Source organism: Tripterygium wilfordii, chromosome 2 (genome assembly GCF_013401445.1).
Source record: "Tripterygium wilfordii isolate XIE 37 chromosome 2, ASM1340144v1, whole genome shotgun sequence".
In the NCBI taxonomy this organism is placed as follows: Eukaryota; Viridiplantae; Streptophyta; class Magnoliopsida; order Celastrales; family Celastraceae; genus Tripterygium; species Tripterygium wilfordii.
Window position 1 is genome coordinate 8,470,541 of NC_052233.1, and position 13,900 is coordinate 8,484,440.

Below are 13,900 nucleotides of genomic sequence, written 5' to 3' on the forward strand. Positions count from 1 at the left end.
GAGACCGATCACCACTAGTTTCATTAGGCTTTGATTTTTGTTGTTAAATCGTACGTGTACTTCTAGTTAGTCTGTTACAGTAATGGAAGTGAAAGACAGCCCCGTTTCCGAGTCCCCGGAAATCAACGAGTCTGCCTCTACGGAGAGCCAGTCAACGCCGCACCAGGAGGTGATTCCAACAGAAGAAATTGTGGTGAAACCGACCGTTGGTGATGGCGTTGGCTCTGGAGGAGAAGGATCAGGCCAAGTCAGTGCTGAAATTAGTATGAGAAGAAAACGAGGAAGGCCGAGAAAGTGTGAGATTTCAGGCACCGCCTCTCATCTTTCGGAGCCTCCTCCAAAACGGCGAAGAGGGCGGCCCCGTGGTTCAGGGAGAATCCAATTTTTGACTTCCCTTGGTGAGGCTTTCTTTTTTTCTTTACTTTTTTTGGGTTGAACACAAGAATACAGAGTCTTGTCTTGGAGTTTTTGACTGAAAATTTTGGTTATCAAAAATGATAAAGATTCAAACATTTGAGATCACAGTTATCTCAACTGTTAAATTGGATGCACATGGTTTGGGTGCATTAGTGGGCTCTACATATCCCACATGATGCTTATAATATCTTGTGCGTACAGCTCAACAGTTGTATAACTGGGATATTAGCTGTGCCTGTTGGGGTCCTATCATACCTGTTCAGTTATATATCTAGTTACTGATGTCATTTCTGTGTGATTTCCGCATGAAAACTGAAAAGGTGGATGCGGGTTAGAAACTGCAGGAGGATGCTTTACACCTCATGTTTTGGAGCTAAAAGCAGGACAGGTGATCTTAGATTTATAAAAGTTGGCTTAATTTGTTCTCTTTTCATAAATTTTATATATATATTTCTGTCTTTGAGTATACTTGATCTGCTCCTAACTTAATATTCATTTGCAGGACATCGTACCCGAAATATCATCACTGGCTGTGTTTCCCCGAGCAGCTATTGTTCTCGCAGCTGCTGGAGCGCTTTCCAGTGTCGTTATAGCGCGTCCGGGACAAGCTGGTGGTTTTGTGAGATATGATGTAAAATCCATAATCTACTTTTCTGTTGAAAGCTTGATCATCACCTTTTAAAGAGTTGAGACTTATTTGTTTACTTTTTGTGGTTCTGGCAGGGATATTTTCAAATCCTGTCGCTGAACGGGATTTTTATTTTCAGCGAAGTGGATGGAACTCCCACACCCCGCAATAACGGATACTTGAGCATTGTGCTCGCCCATCCAGATGGAGGGGTATTTGGTGGTGCTGTAACAGGATGCTTGATTGCTGCTAATCCAATTCAGGTAACACTTGGCTTCATTTAGTTTCAGAACTTGTTAGAAAACTAAAAGTTTCTCATTCAGTAATCTTACAGTGGTTTTTACCAATTTTGACAGTTGGTAGTTGGGACATTCAAGCAGACCATCCACAAGACATTTCGAAGGAGGATGTTCCGAGGTGAATCTTCCTCTTTGAATGCTGTTAACGATGGTTTAGCATCAGCCATGGCTGCTATACCTATTCCTGTCATACCGAGTCTAGGCAACAATGGTTCAGCCATGCCAACACCGGCAATGTCCAATGTTTCACAGCGGATTCATGTGGAAGCTGCAGGTCCTAGCGATGCTGGGAGTAACCAATTAGAGAGCCCCACTCCTCTGCGAGTTTGTCGATGCCAGAACAACTCGGAAGCGTCGCTGCCGATGTCTCCAGAGAATGATAATGTTACTCCTCAGACTTTGATGTCTAAAGATGAGAGCGAAAATTGTTGCTGAACAAACTATTGACCGTTGTGGCTTAAAGGATAGGTGACACTCATTCATTGGATGTAATTTTCAATAGGGTCTTCCCTATAATATTACAACACCTAATGAATGAGTGCCACTAAAATGTTTTTTAGATGGTTATCATTTTTGTTAGTTTTATTAGTCAGTTTTCTCTCTTTTTTTATTCTCTCTTCATTGCCCCAAACTGAAATATTTCTCCCGTATACTCATCTTGAAATAAAGACTTGAATCAATACACAGGCTTCAGTTTCTTCATCTTTTTTTTTCTTTCCCGCTCCATTCACATCACAGTTATCATTTGAATACTGACTACTAGTAAGTAGTTTGTTAACAATAATAATATGGACTGTGTTCGGCTATGTCCAGTTCAATTTTGTGCTTTTTTAGTCAATATTTATACACCTAGTCTGGTCAGATCAAAAAGATCCAAACGCGCTTTACTAAATGTACAGAATCAATAGCTAAAGAAACGTATGGCCCATTAAGCAATCGAAATAAGGCTGAAGCTCAATAACTTAAAAGACTGGGCCTATTGATGAGGATTGGCCCATTTAAGAAATTCAAGTGTTGGTGAGTCGGTCCCTTTCATGGTAAATCTAAAGTTCGTCATGTATTAATGTCAAATTGACTAAAATTACAAATGCCTGTTGAGACCACATGGGTTACATTTTTGACAATGGTGTTGGAAAAACCCAATCAAGGGACCTCTTTTGCACTTTCGGTTCAAGTTTGTCTCGAGGATTAATGCCGCTAATGGCGAGACAAGAAGATTTTTCAGTTAGGCCCAAAGACTTGCTCATTATGCTACTTATTCACGAGTGATTAGTATAAGGTAGCGCTTGGATGATAGCCTAGGATCAATGTCTTGAGTTCGACTCTCATTAATATCCTTGTGGGCTCACATTGGATTTTGGATAAACTTACTCTGTTGTTAAGTGAAAATTTTTACGTGCGGGTTTGATGGTCCAAGTTTATGTTCATATTAGATATACAAAGCGTAAATTTTTATGATATTATTCTCGGTTATAACAAAAACAAAAGTGATTGGTATCATTGTACCTTTAAAGTGAAAACGAATAAAATTAGGAACACAAACAAAGCAACAATACATTGATAGTGTCTGCAAGTAATTTAAGATAAGGTAGGTAGATGGAAGAATTGAGAGCATACAATATAAAGATTCCTGAGAATATTATTACAATGAAGAGTGACCCCATGTTGCAGGGATATGGGGCATAAGGTTTTTACAAAAACCTGTATATGGGGGAGTGCAGTGACACAATGAGGGAACCCAATGCATTCAATTATGAATAATTGAAGGTCCTTATGCCCTACCACCAGGGACAGTAATGTGAGAGGACCCATCAACTGACAAACAACTCGTTATCTCTCAAAAACAATTTCTGAAGTGAAAGTGAGAGACCACGTTCATATAACGCCAGTCTTTACACTGAATTGCTACTGTAGTATCATTCCTTCAACTTGGATGAAATAAAATTCTAACATCAGCGTATAGACAAAAGAAAGAGAACTAGGGTATGTTTGATATGGTGAAAAGAATTCCATCGGGGAGAGAAATAGAACATCAAGCCGTAAGCTTCCAAGCAGTGAGAAGAGCCAATGGCTTTGACCACGTGTTTGTTGAAGAATGAGCCAATGATTCATAGGCAGTGGCTTGGTTAAGGGAACTCACCAAAGTCATAGCGAAAGCTATATGTTTGTTTTCTGTTTTTATTTTCTGAAAAACAGAAGACAATTCGAAAAATGCATTTGATTGAACATTTCAGAAAACATGAAAAATAGAAAATAATTAAAATCACCTGAAAATAGAAAACGAAAAATAAACGTATTTTAGTTTCCATTTTCTGAAAAATAAAAATTGAAAATAAACCAAACCTACCCAAATTTCTCATCTATAAGTTTGTGATTGAATAGTCTTCACTTTTATGTTTGACGCCATAAAAAATACTAGTTTTTTTTTTTTTTAAAGGAGCAAGGGCAACCATTAAAAGCGTGATTGGCTTAGGTAAAAGGTTTCCTATATTTGATTTTGATATGCAAGATTTGGAAAAAGAATCGCAGATAATTAAAATGAAAAGCCAGATGCAATAATATTAGGTGACTTGTCATGAACGTCATAGTCATGGAAAAAACAATCTTTTTTAATGATCCGTCTCTTGTGAATTCCATGAGGACTTTTTTAATATATACCAATTTACTGTCAACTTATACTGCTTGTTGTCCTGCTGCTGCAGTTTTGAATGGTAATTAAGCTGGAGCTGCCAATGAATTAATGATATATATCTCTGTGTGTGTCTCTGTGTCTTTGACTTCACAGAGCAATCAAGAAGGACTGATGATGCATGAAAGTTAGCTCAGTGTGTTCTGCCATGTTTTCTTTTGCAAGAAGCCAATCAGAACAAGTTGCTTCCGCTGTTTGTATAGTAATTTATTAACAACACAAAGACCATATTATATTAAGAAGTCAATTATTGTTGAGTCCTTGGAAAGTAAACATTCTCCGTCATTATATATTAGTGAAAGCCATTACTATTGCAGCTCCACTTGACATTATAATTATGCCTTGATCTCTTACATGCACAGATTCAAGTAGTTAACTAACAAAATGGTTGTCTTGGACACTGGACACTTCAATGCCTTGCTTTATAGTTTATAAAGGAACATGTTTAATGAGAGAGATTGTTGGGAATGAGACAGATGATGATGTTGTTTTATCAGCTAAGACAACCCTGATGATTAGTATTTTATCCGGCAGTTAAATTAATCCTAAAGCAATGATTAGCAGATTTGGATATAGTGCACGCTAAGATTTCACTCTATAGGGTTTTTTTTTTTTTTTTTTTTTTTGAAATGTGATTGAGAAATATAATTTTTAACAGAATCGAACTTGAAGACACATATGTCTAACCCAGTCGATTGTCAGCCGAGCCACCTCTCTTTGATACTCTCTAGGGTAATTAACAAAGCTATAAAAAGTATAAAATACGCATCAGCGGGTAGAAGAAAATGATTAACTTAATTTTTGCTCACGAATTCACAATTTGATTCAGCGGCTTATTCCTCCCTCAACTTATCTAACGGATGGAAATCCAGGAAAAAAGAAGAGCAAAATCTCACAATTTCAAAGCAATCTATGTAAATAAATTAAAATCATCTCCTCTCTATAATTCTAATGCTGTGCTGCTTCTGATCCTTATCTGTCCTCGACTCTGTATAAGATTGGGGACCTATTTCTGCTTGAACACTAATCGACGATTTTGATGCATCCAATGTTTGCTTGCAGGAACGCAACAAAAATAATTTGTTGCACAAGAGGAGAAAACGTAACACACACACAGAGCGTCACAAATGGCTGGCAATCTAGTTAAATGATGGTACCAACATAGCCGAATCCGGTGATGGCGAAGGTAAGGGTTTGGAGGAATAGGTATACAAAGTAGTTGTTCTTCCCGTGAACGAAATCGTAACATCCACAGATGAAAAGGAAGGCCGCGAATCCAAGCTCTAACGAGTTGATTCTGTTAACGACACCAAAACAATTAACATTAATAATACCCAAAACATCAAGTCAACAGTAAGATAACCATTGAAAGATGTTGAGTTAGGTGGGGAAGAACATCACTGTATAACAGAACACCACAAAATTATTCTTTAAGCATGATTGATTGGTTGCCAAATACATTTTTTTTGTATAGTTATTATGCTGCTGTATGGATTTTTGGTACAAAATACGAAAACTTGTTCTTTAAGGAGTAGGATTGATAGGTAACCAAATGCATTATTGCCCCATAATTATTTTGTGGATTTAGTTTTAGGTCACTTGCACCGCCATGTAGAAGAAAAAAAAATTAAAAGTATGGAAGGAGAATCAATTTACGACGCTGAATTATTACCTCTCAATGAACTTGAACCGAAGTTTTTTCGCTGCCTTCTGGTTGGTTTTGTTCTTGGCAGCATCTTTGTTCTTGAGTGCATCACCTAGTTTTTCAGTGACAACCCATTCATTAGCCCGTCCTGCTTCGAGCAGACCAATAAACGACGCCTTAGTCCGATGCAATGACATTACATTCTCAAAGAGGATCCAGTAAAATAACAAGTGAATGGACCTGCAAGTAGTTACAGAAGATGAAGCTCTTACTGATACAGTAAAATCCATGAAAATGAGAGAAGCGTTGCGTATTATACATGCTGATATATAATACCTTGGTGTTCCAACTGAATTGAGAATGGTTATAATGGAAGGAATATAAACAGCTCCCCAAATAGGTACTTTAACTTCAGGAACTAAAATGGTCAGTGGAAGAACAACACAGTAGAAGAAAAATGTGACCATATGAGCTATGATCTTCCGGACGAAGAAGAAGCTGTAGATCACATACACTTTCTTCCAAAACCTCACTTTCTGCAAAATTCATATTAAATGTCAAAAATTTTCTCTTCTAGTATATGATGCTGACTTAGAATCCTCAATTACTATTTCGTAGAGAACTAACCTTGTTTTTAATGATCTCCATGGCCATTTTCCTAAACAGATTGGCTGGACCACAGGACCACCTGTGCTGCTGAAACCGAAACGCCCTGAATGTACTAGGAAGCTCACTTTTTACCTGGAGATCACCAAGGTACAAGAACTTCCAACCCCTTAGACTAGCTCGGACAGCAAGATCCATATCCTCTACGGTGGTACGATCCTTCCATCCACCGGCCTCGTTGATTGCGGCAATTCTCCAAACACCAGCAGTGCCTAATTACATCGTCATATAAAAAACATGTCAATTACTAACATGACAGCAGATGTTTGAGACAATTGGAGGTTAATTGATTGTGTAATCACCATTGAAACCAAAGAATGCATGAGTCGATGACCCAACTTCTTGCTCCACAGTGAAATGGTAATCCAGTGACATCTCTTGCATTCTAGTCAACAAACATTCGTTTGAGTTCACTGCATCATCATTACCATTACCATTCTCATTAGTGCATGATTTACTACACTAAATTTAAATTGGCATCACTAATGACTGAAGCCAAAAACAAAACGAAACCATCAAAAATGCTAAAACGTCGTCCCCATATGTCTCACATGAAATTACGTGTGTTCATCCCAATATTTGAGATAATTGAGACAAAAAACGCGGGATATATATGATTGGCTGATTGCTGCGAGACAATGGTACCCAGAGAGCCGTTTCAACGGTCTTCACGTGACAGCACGAGAAGTTACCTATATCCTGTGTAACTGTTTTTATATTTTAGTAATTTATAATTTCTAAAGCATAAAATAAAACAAAAAACCTCGAGTGTCGGCAACGTCAAACAGTGTGACTCTGTGCGGGCCCGACGAGGAACGTAAGATAGCACATGACTGGGGGAGTGGAGCGACAGCAAAACTTTGAGTGACAAATTTGCCCCAGAATTGTCCGTACAATCAGGGCAAAGTCTTTGTTAAAGAGAAAATAAAAAAAAATTCAGACTAAAGGATATTTGGCGCCATACCATGCCAGACAAAAGGATATAATTACGCTATTTCAGGAACCATTACTTGCCAGTGAGATACTTGCACTAAATCTCATGAATACTCCTTGAATTGCAGATTACGAAACAATACTATAATATTAATAAATTGGAATAATTAAGAATATGGAAAACGAAATTAAAATCCAACTAATCTGATATTAATTTGTTTTATTGGAGTGATGGGAGTCGTTAGGGGTAGGTACGGCCTCTCCACGTGGACCCCACAACAATCCCCCACCATGTGTCAATACCAACGGCGGCCAAGTAACTGAAACCACGGTGGTCCACGACCGTGATTGGCGGATTTGTCATGGACCCATATCTGTACTACAGTCTCGCGTCAATGTTGTTATGGACCGAGTACAGAAGTCTCCCATCAATATTGTTATGGACCACCGACAGTTTCCATGATTTTTTCTTCACAAAAAAGAAATTGAATTGGACTAATAATTAATTAGTGGAGATTAAGCTGATTTGCTTACCAAAGATCCAACGAGCCTGAACAAGTGCAATTTCTGGGTTGTGGACCAAGAAAGGAATGGCACGCTTGAGATAGCCAGGCTCAGGCTGGAAATCAGCATCAAAGATAGCCACATATTCGCAGTGCTTAACATAGCTTCTCTTTAGACCTTCTTTTAAAGCCCCTGCTTTGTATCCCACTCTGGTCTCTCTGATTTGGTACGTTATGTTGATTCCCTTGCTTGCCCATCTCTGGCATTCCAGCTCCACCATTTGCTGCAAAAATTATTTAATCCCCCAAACCCACATCACACATTAATTGATAATTGGTCAAAAACATATCAAAGAAACAAAACAATGATTAAAGTGTAGAATTGAAAGCGATTTGTTTTGGTTTCTTTTGGGCACCTTGATAACAGGGTCGGTTGAATCATCGAGGACTTGGATAACCAGACGATCGGACGGCCAAGAAAGTCCGCATGCGGCTCCTATGGAGAGCTTGTAAACCTGTCAGAAATACACAGAGACCCAGAAAAAGAATCAAAAGCTTAGACCTTTCTCCATTATAGACCAACCGACAGAGAGAAGAAGCAGAGAGAGAAGAAGTAGAGACTATAGAGACCTCTCTTTCGTTGAACATTGGGATTTGGATGAGAACGACTGGAAAGTTGGAATTTCCGGACTCTAAATCTTCTTGGAGAGGCTCCCATTTGTAACGTTTGTCTGGTTTCTTCAAAAAGAGCTTAACAAGGATTATAACAACACCCATATAGAGCCTCTCCATGAACAGCATCAGTGACATAACCAAGCAAACATACACACAAACTTGCAACAAAGGAACAATCAATGGTTGCTTTATCAGCTCCCATATCAGCCCAATTTGTCCCGCAATGTCATCTCTGTTTATCTGGAACGACTCTGGTATAAAGATTTTTGTTGAACCGTCGGCCATTTCTGGTTCTCTCTCTGTTTCTACACCAGAAGAAAAAAACAGAGACTGGTACTAGAAGATGACAAGTGGGTTGCGCCGACTCGAAAAGCCAGAAAAACAGTGAATGTAGATCTGGGTTTTGAATCGTTAACAATTTGGCTTTATTAGCCACTCTCGACAAGAAAACTAGTGATTACGCAAACACTAAGAAAAGAAAGGCAATGAGATTAATTCGAATATGTAAAGTTTATGTATCCCTAAAAAGGAATGAACACAAATGCTCTTCGCTAAAGCCCCTCTGTCAGTCAATACTCCACTTGATTTCTGCAAAACATGAAAGCAAGTTTGTGCATTGAGAGGCAGAGTGAGACAGAGGAATTTTGGGTATTTTTTTGTTTGGGTAAATGATAGAGAGGTAGAAGAGGAATAGATAGAGAAAGAAGAGTGGATCTTTTATAGCCATTTTTAGTCCCATTTGGATAAAAAATAAATTACTAGCTTTCTTTTTCTATCTATTATTTCTTCACTGTTCCAACCGCAAATCTGAGAAGTGGGAATTGCCAAAATGTCCTTCATGTTAAATCATCTTACTTGCAACCCAACTCATGATTCACTGCAATCTTGGTACTTTACCATTAAAATTTAAAGGCCATGTCCTTAATTTCTTGAGTCTTAAAATATTTGCAACAGAAGGCCAAAAATCTAGCCGCCCATTGATTTAACAAATCCATAGACTAGCATGAGAAGCTCTAGTTGTTGAAGAAGTAGTTTGATGTTCAACGGAACTTTGGGGAAAAAAGCTTAGATCGATCGATAGATACAAATCTTTTTGTGTATTAGATTATCAGATACAGGAAACCATATTTGCTTTTTGTAGTCAAAACCATCAGAAAAAAGGAAAAGGGGAGAGGCAGAGATTGAAGAGACTGAAAATGAGAAGGGAATCCTGTAATCAAAAAAATTAGGTGCCACCGACACAACAGATACGACAGGATTACTGCAGAGGAAACAAATGACCCCCAAATTGTACAAATGTTTTTGTTTTTTACATAAAAATGAATTTGTATGGTACCATAATCGAAGGAAGAGCTTTGACTTTCTTTGGAATTTATCTACATTCTAGTAATTCCTCCGCTCATGATGCCACTACACCAGGTAGTCAATTTAATTAGCTAATCACGTTAATATTTGGAATTGATTGAAAGCGTTGCTTTTTTAATACCCAAAACCAACATGTCTTTCGAATAACTGAGTGAAGATAAATATCGGGCCATCAGAATAACCCGCGTCATGTTGACGAATGATGATAGATATGATTGGACCGAAACTCACGCGAATAGGGGCCTAATTAAAAGTGGAACAAGCTTGGACATAGTAAATCCTAATTTTAGAGAGATAATCAATTAAGTTATCCCAAATCGTCGTTTTAAGGGTTTGGTTACACTTAGAATGTCATCCAAATATACTTGTTTTTGCTGAACTTAATAGTAGACTTCTGTTTTTAAATTTCTTATACTATTACAACTTTTGTTGACTTCCATAGTGAAAAGTTACTTCTTACTGATAATGTGAGTGATTAATCTTCATATTCCTTCATCTGCAGACATCATATTGGAACTTGAAGTCTAATTTTCTCATAATTAATCAGTCAATATTAGGTCCAATTACTCGTAAATAATTTCATATAAGCCTCTTCCAATAATAAAAGTTTTTCTGTATGTTAATATAAAAAATTATCTGGTATTTATCTACCCTCAGACAAAAATTATAAATATTAAATTGTACACACATTGCATCATCTCTCCTCATTAAATTCACTGAACATATATGTCAGTTAGTTTTTTGTTTTACAGAATATGTCAATTAGTCAAAAGACAGACAGACAGTTTCACAGTTGAAAAAACGAATTATATGTTCAAGAATTATGCTATGCACACTTAAAAATACAAATTTAAAATGCCAATTTTTATTTTTACAATTAATTTGGAAAATATGAGACATAAAGTAGTGGGTCTCACTTATCATTTAACTCATATACATTCTTAAAAGCTTTGTATTTTAATTTCACACTTTAAGTGTACATTTTCGTGACATGTATTCCTAATAAGTTGTTTAAGAGTTGGCATGGAAATCGTATCTGAATCCTATATCGAAAGGGGATGGTTTAGATTGATCCTAACCGGATGATTATGATTTCTTTTAATATATTTTTATAAATATAAATTTTCCTAAATTTAATATACTAAATATTAACTATTTAACTGTTAAATCTTAAAATTTCAAAATTTGATTTTAAATGTTATTTATGTGAAATCTTTGCTATTTTTCAACCGCTACACGATCAACAATCCCTTGAATTTTCATATGCGGATATTCACAAGTTAATAACTTGTGTATCATGTTATTTTTTGAACAAATGGGATCCATTTTTGATTATCTTTTAAAACACTTTAAAAATGAAGCGCACAAGTTACTAACTTTGAGATCTCTGCAAAAAAGAATTTCGTAAACCCTATCAACTCAAGCCTGCCCAATGTGGGGCAGTTGGATTGTACTCCGATGGACAGATATAGAGAAGTGAGCCCATGAAAGGCGTCGGTAGGAATATGTTAGTCATTTGATAATAATGAATGTATTCTAATATTCTATCCATCTTCTCCAATTGTTGAGTATTTAATTATAATAAAGTCTATTATTATAATATATTTTAATAGTTCCAAGCATAGAGTAATCTCAATAGTCTTATTGCCTACCAAGATGACTTGAGCACCGAAGCGTCCTCTTGAGATACACCTCAGGAACCCCAAAACTCACGTTTTGTATCTGTGCAAAATACAAAGAAAAACCTCTTGATTCTTATTCTGATAAATTGATACACCTGCAAATTAAATTGAGCAATTGATTATCAAACAGTCAAGGAGTCTATCCGATTTTAAACGTCATCTCAATAGTCTTATCATCTACCAGGCTGACTTGAGCACAAAAGCATCCTCTTGAGATATACCTCGAGAACCCCGAAACTCACGTTTTGTATCTGTGCATATATAAAGAAAAAAAAAACCTCTTAATTTTTATTCGAATCAATTGATACACCTGCAAATTAAATAGAGCAATCGATTATCAAACAGTCAAGGAGTCTATCCGATTTTAAACGTCATCAATATTCATAATTCATTACAGGTTGAGGTATGAAAGGAACTAAAACTCTACATCGACAACAAGTACGTAAATGGGGGGCGTGTTTGAGGTTTGAAGCCTAGAGCCTTGTGTCACTCTGCACACTATTATCATTATGCTTTTCTTCCGGAGTTTCTCTCCGCCCCTCTTTTCTTTTTGTTACTTTTAAGACCTTTTTATCCTTCTTTTTTCACATTGAATTGATGATTTTCAGAACAGAAGGAAAAAAAAGAGTACAAGTAAGTGAAAAAGGTATTCATGCTTAATTCATTTTTCCATAGATTCACATTCTGCAGCTTATGAGAGTGTGGCTGAGGATTAGGTACTAATTAATTAGTCATTAATTATTTATGAGTTTTGGCTTCATACCACCATGAGTCTCGCCATATTTGAAGCTCCATCTTATATCACTATCATTGAAAATTATTTAGAAACTTTAAGAGACCATAATTTTATAAATTTCAGACAAATAAATATATTAGATTGAATTAGAAAATGTCAATAATCTTTTTGGCTGCTAGTCAAAATGGTTGAGACGCTTTTGGAAAATGAAGCCAATCAAGAAAATAATAATAATAAAATGTTAAAAAATAAAAAATGATGGACAGGGTGAGACCTACCACCACCACCATTGATCTAATTTGTAGATTGTGGAGCCCTCCTTCGATCTTCTTTTTTCTTTATGATTTCCAAGTTTCCTTTTGATACTTTTTCTTAATTATTTTTTGCTTTTAATTTGGTTTAGGTATATATTCCACTTGATTTAATGCTTAATTTTATAAAAACCAGTAAAACATTTTAACTGGGATAGTACTGTTGACTGTTGACCACAAAGGTTCAAGTGTTTCTTGTACCCAAAACCCAAGTATATACCTGAGTCTAGTTTGGTAAAACTTTTTGAAAGTAACATATATACTAGTAGAAATGATGGTAACAGAATTGTTGAACCATTTTAGTAGCAGATATGCTGAATGCTGGATAGGTGTTTGGCATATTGTGACAAATTACGAGCAGGGTTATTAAGCGTTTTAACTGTAGGCAAAATATATAAATGTATATAAACATAAAAGTTTAAATTTATAAAATAAATAAAATTAACGAATATAAAATAAAGATAATTAATTTACAACCCATAATTAAATAATAAAATTGGTGACTACTATTAATTAATTAATTATATAAAGTGTAAAAATTGTGATATTTAATTATATGAGGGTAAAACTGGAATACAGGTAATTGGATGGGGACAAAACAGGGAAAAGCTGATGAAAAGCTAGTGAAATTGTTACAGTTTATAGCATTTTAAAATTAAAGTAATAGAAATGCCCCATAAAAGTGTATTGGAATATGTGCACAAAAATGATTGTTTGGATAACTTACAGCATTTATACTACCAGAAAATGTTCTCCAAACGGGGCCATAGTATTGTTGCAGCTTCTTATACTCCATGGTTTTATCCATATTATAATTTGACTTGCTTGATTAATTTAATTTCCCGATTTCCTTCTAATATTTGTTTGATTGCTTTGTTATAAACAAATTTAATGAATAAAGCTTTATTTACTAACAATCATAGCATCTCAAATTTCATTAATGCAAGTCAATTAGCAATTGAAATAATAATAATAATAATAATAATGTTGTTGTTGTTTGATTAGTTCAACTAGATAGTCTCTATATCGGACATCATATATGAAGCGGTGGGGTAGTTGATGTTCACCAAAAATGCAATTATATATAAGAAGGAGAGTTTGTTCATGAGAACTCCACCATGTATATTGACTTTTAATTTCACTTTTGTGTTGGCAATGGAATGGTAATTAGTTAATTACCCATGCCATGAAAAAAAGAAGTAGAATATGCCCACTCAAATTATATACATACATTTGTGTTATTACCCATTAAATATGAGTATAATTTGGGTGATTATTGCAGAAATTATTTAATGGTCCTGTTATATCATGTTATACGCCGATGTGGTATACTAAAATCATTGGGATGTCG

General features: G+C 35.9%; 2 protein-coding genes across 2 annotated transcripts; one reads left to right on the forward strand and one right to left on the reverse strand.

Moving 5' to 3' along the window:
* The first annotated feature begins 82 nt into the window (after positions 1 to 82).
* Positions 83 to 1,779, forward strand: LOC120010843 (AT-hook motif nuclear-localized protein 11-like). The gene is made up of 5 exons (XM_038861735.1): positions 83 to 398; positions 738 to 805; positions 920 to 1,048; positions 1,141 to 1,308; positions 1,402 to 1,779. The coding sequence occupies exons 1-5, from the start codon at positions 83 to 85 to the stop codon at positions 1,777 to 1,779; spliced, it is 1,059 nt and encodes a 352-aa protein (XP_038717663.1).
* A 3,028-nt stretch (positions 1,780 to 4,807) lies between these two features.
* Positions 4,808 to 9,151, reverse strand: LOC119981353 (glucomannan 4-beta-mannosyltransferase 2-like). Its single transcript, XM_038824448.1, has 8 exons — positions 8,411 to 9,151; positions 8,197 to 8,295; positions 7,812 to 8,064; positions 6,647 to 6,757; positions 6,306 to 6,556; positions 6,015 to 6,214; positions 5,706 to 5,918; positions 4,808 to 5,330 (listed from the first exon to the last, which is right to left on the reverse strand). Exons 1-8 carry the CDS (start codon positions 8,738 to 8,740, stop codon positions 5,177 to 5,179), a joined length of 1,611 nt encoding a protein of 536 aa, XP_038680376.1. The 5' UTR covers positions 8,741 to 9,151; the 3' UTR covers positions 4,808 to 5,176.
* Positions 9,152 to 13,900: the final 4,749 nt, after the last annotated feature.

What these genes read in the sequence shown, in the direction of transcription:
- LOC119981353 (XM_038824448.1), bottom strand. Translation starts at nt 8,740, where the DNA reads ATGGCCGACGGTTCAACAAAAATCTTTATACCAGAGTCGTTCCAGATA. An exon ending in TCAGGCTCGTTGGATCTTTG is followed by an intron (nt 6,758 to 7,811) that starts GTAAGCAAATCA and finishes ATGATGATGCAG; the next exon opens with TGAACTCAAACGAATGTTTG. An exon ending in AATTCAGTTGGAACACCAAG is followed by an intron (nt 5,919 to 6,014) that starts GTATTATATATC and finishes AACTACTTGCAG; the next exon opens with GTCCATTCACTTGTTATTTT.
- LOC120010843 (XM_038861735.1), top strand. Translation starts at nt 83, where the DNA reads ATGGAAGTGAAAGACAGCCCCGTTTCCGAGTCCCCGGAAATCAACGAG. An exon ending in GTGGTTTTGTGAGATATGAT is followed by an intron (nt 1,049 to 1,140) that starts GTAAAATCCATA and finishes TGGTTCTGGCAG; the next exon opens with GGATATTTTCAAATCCTGTC. An exon ending in TTGCTGCTAATCCAATTCAG is followed by an intron (nt 1,309 to 1,401) that starts GTAACACTTGGC and finishes CAATTTTGACAG; the next exon opens with TTGGTAGTTGGGACATTCAA.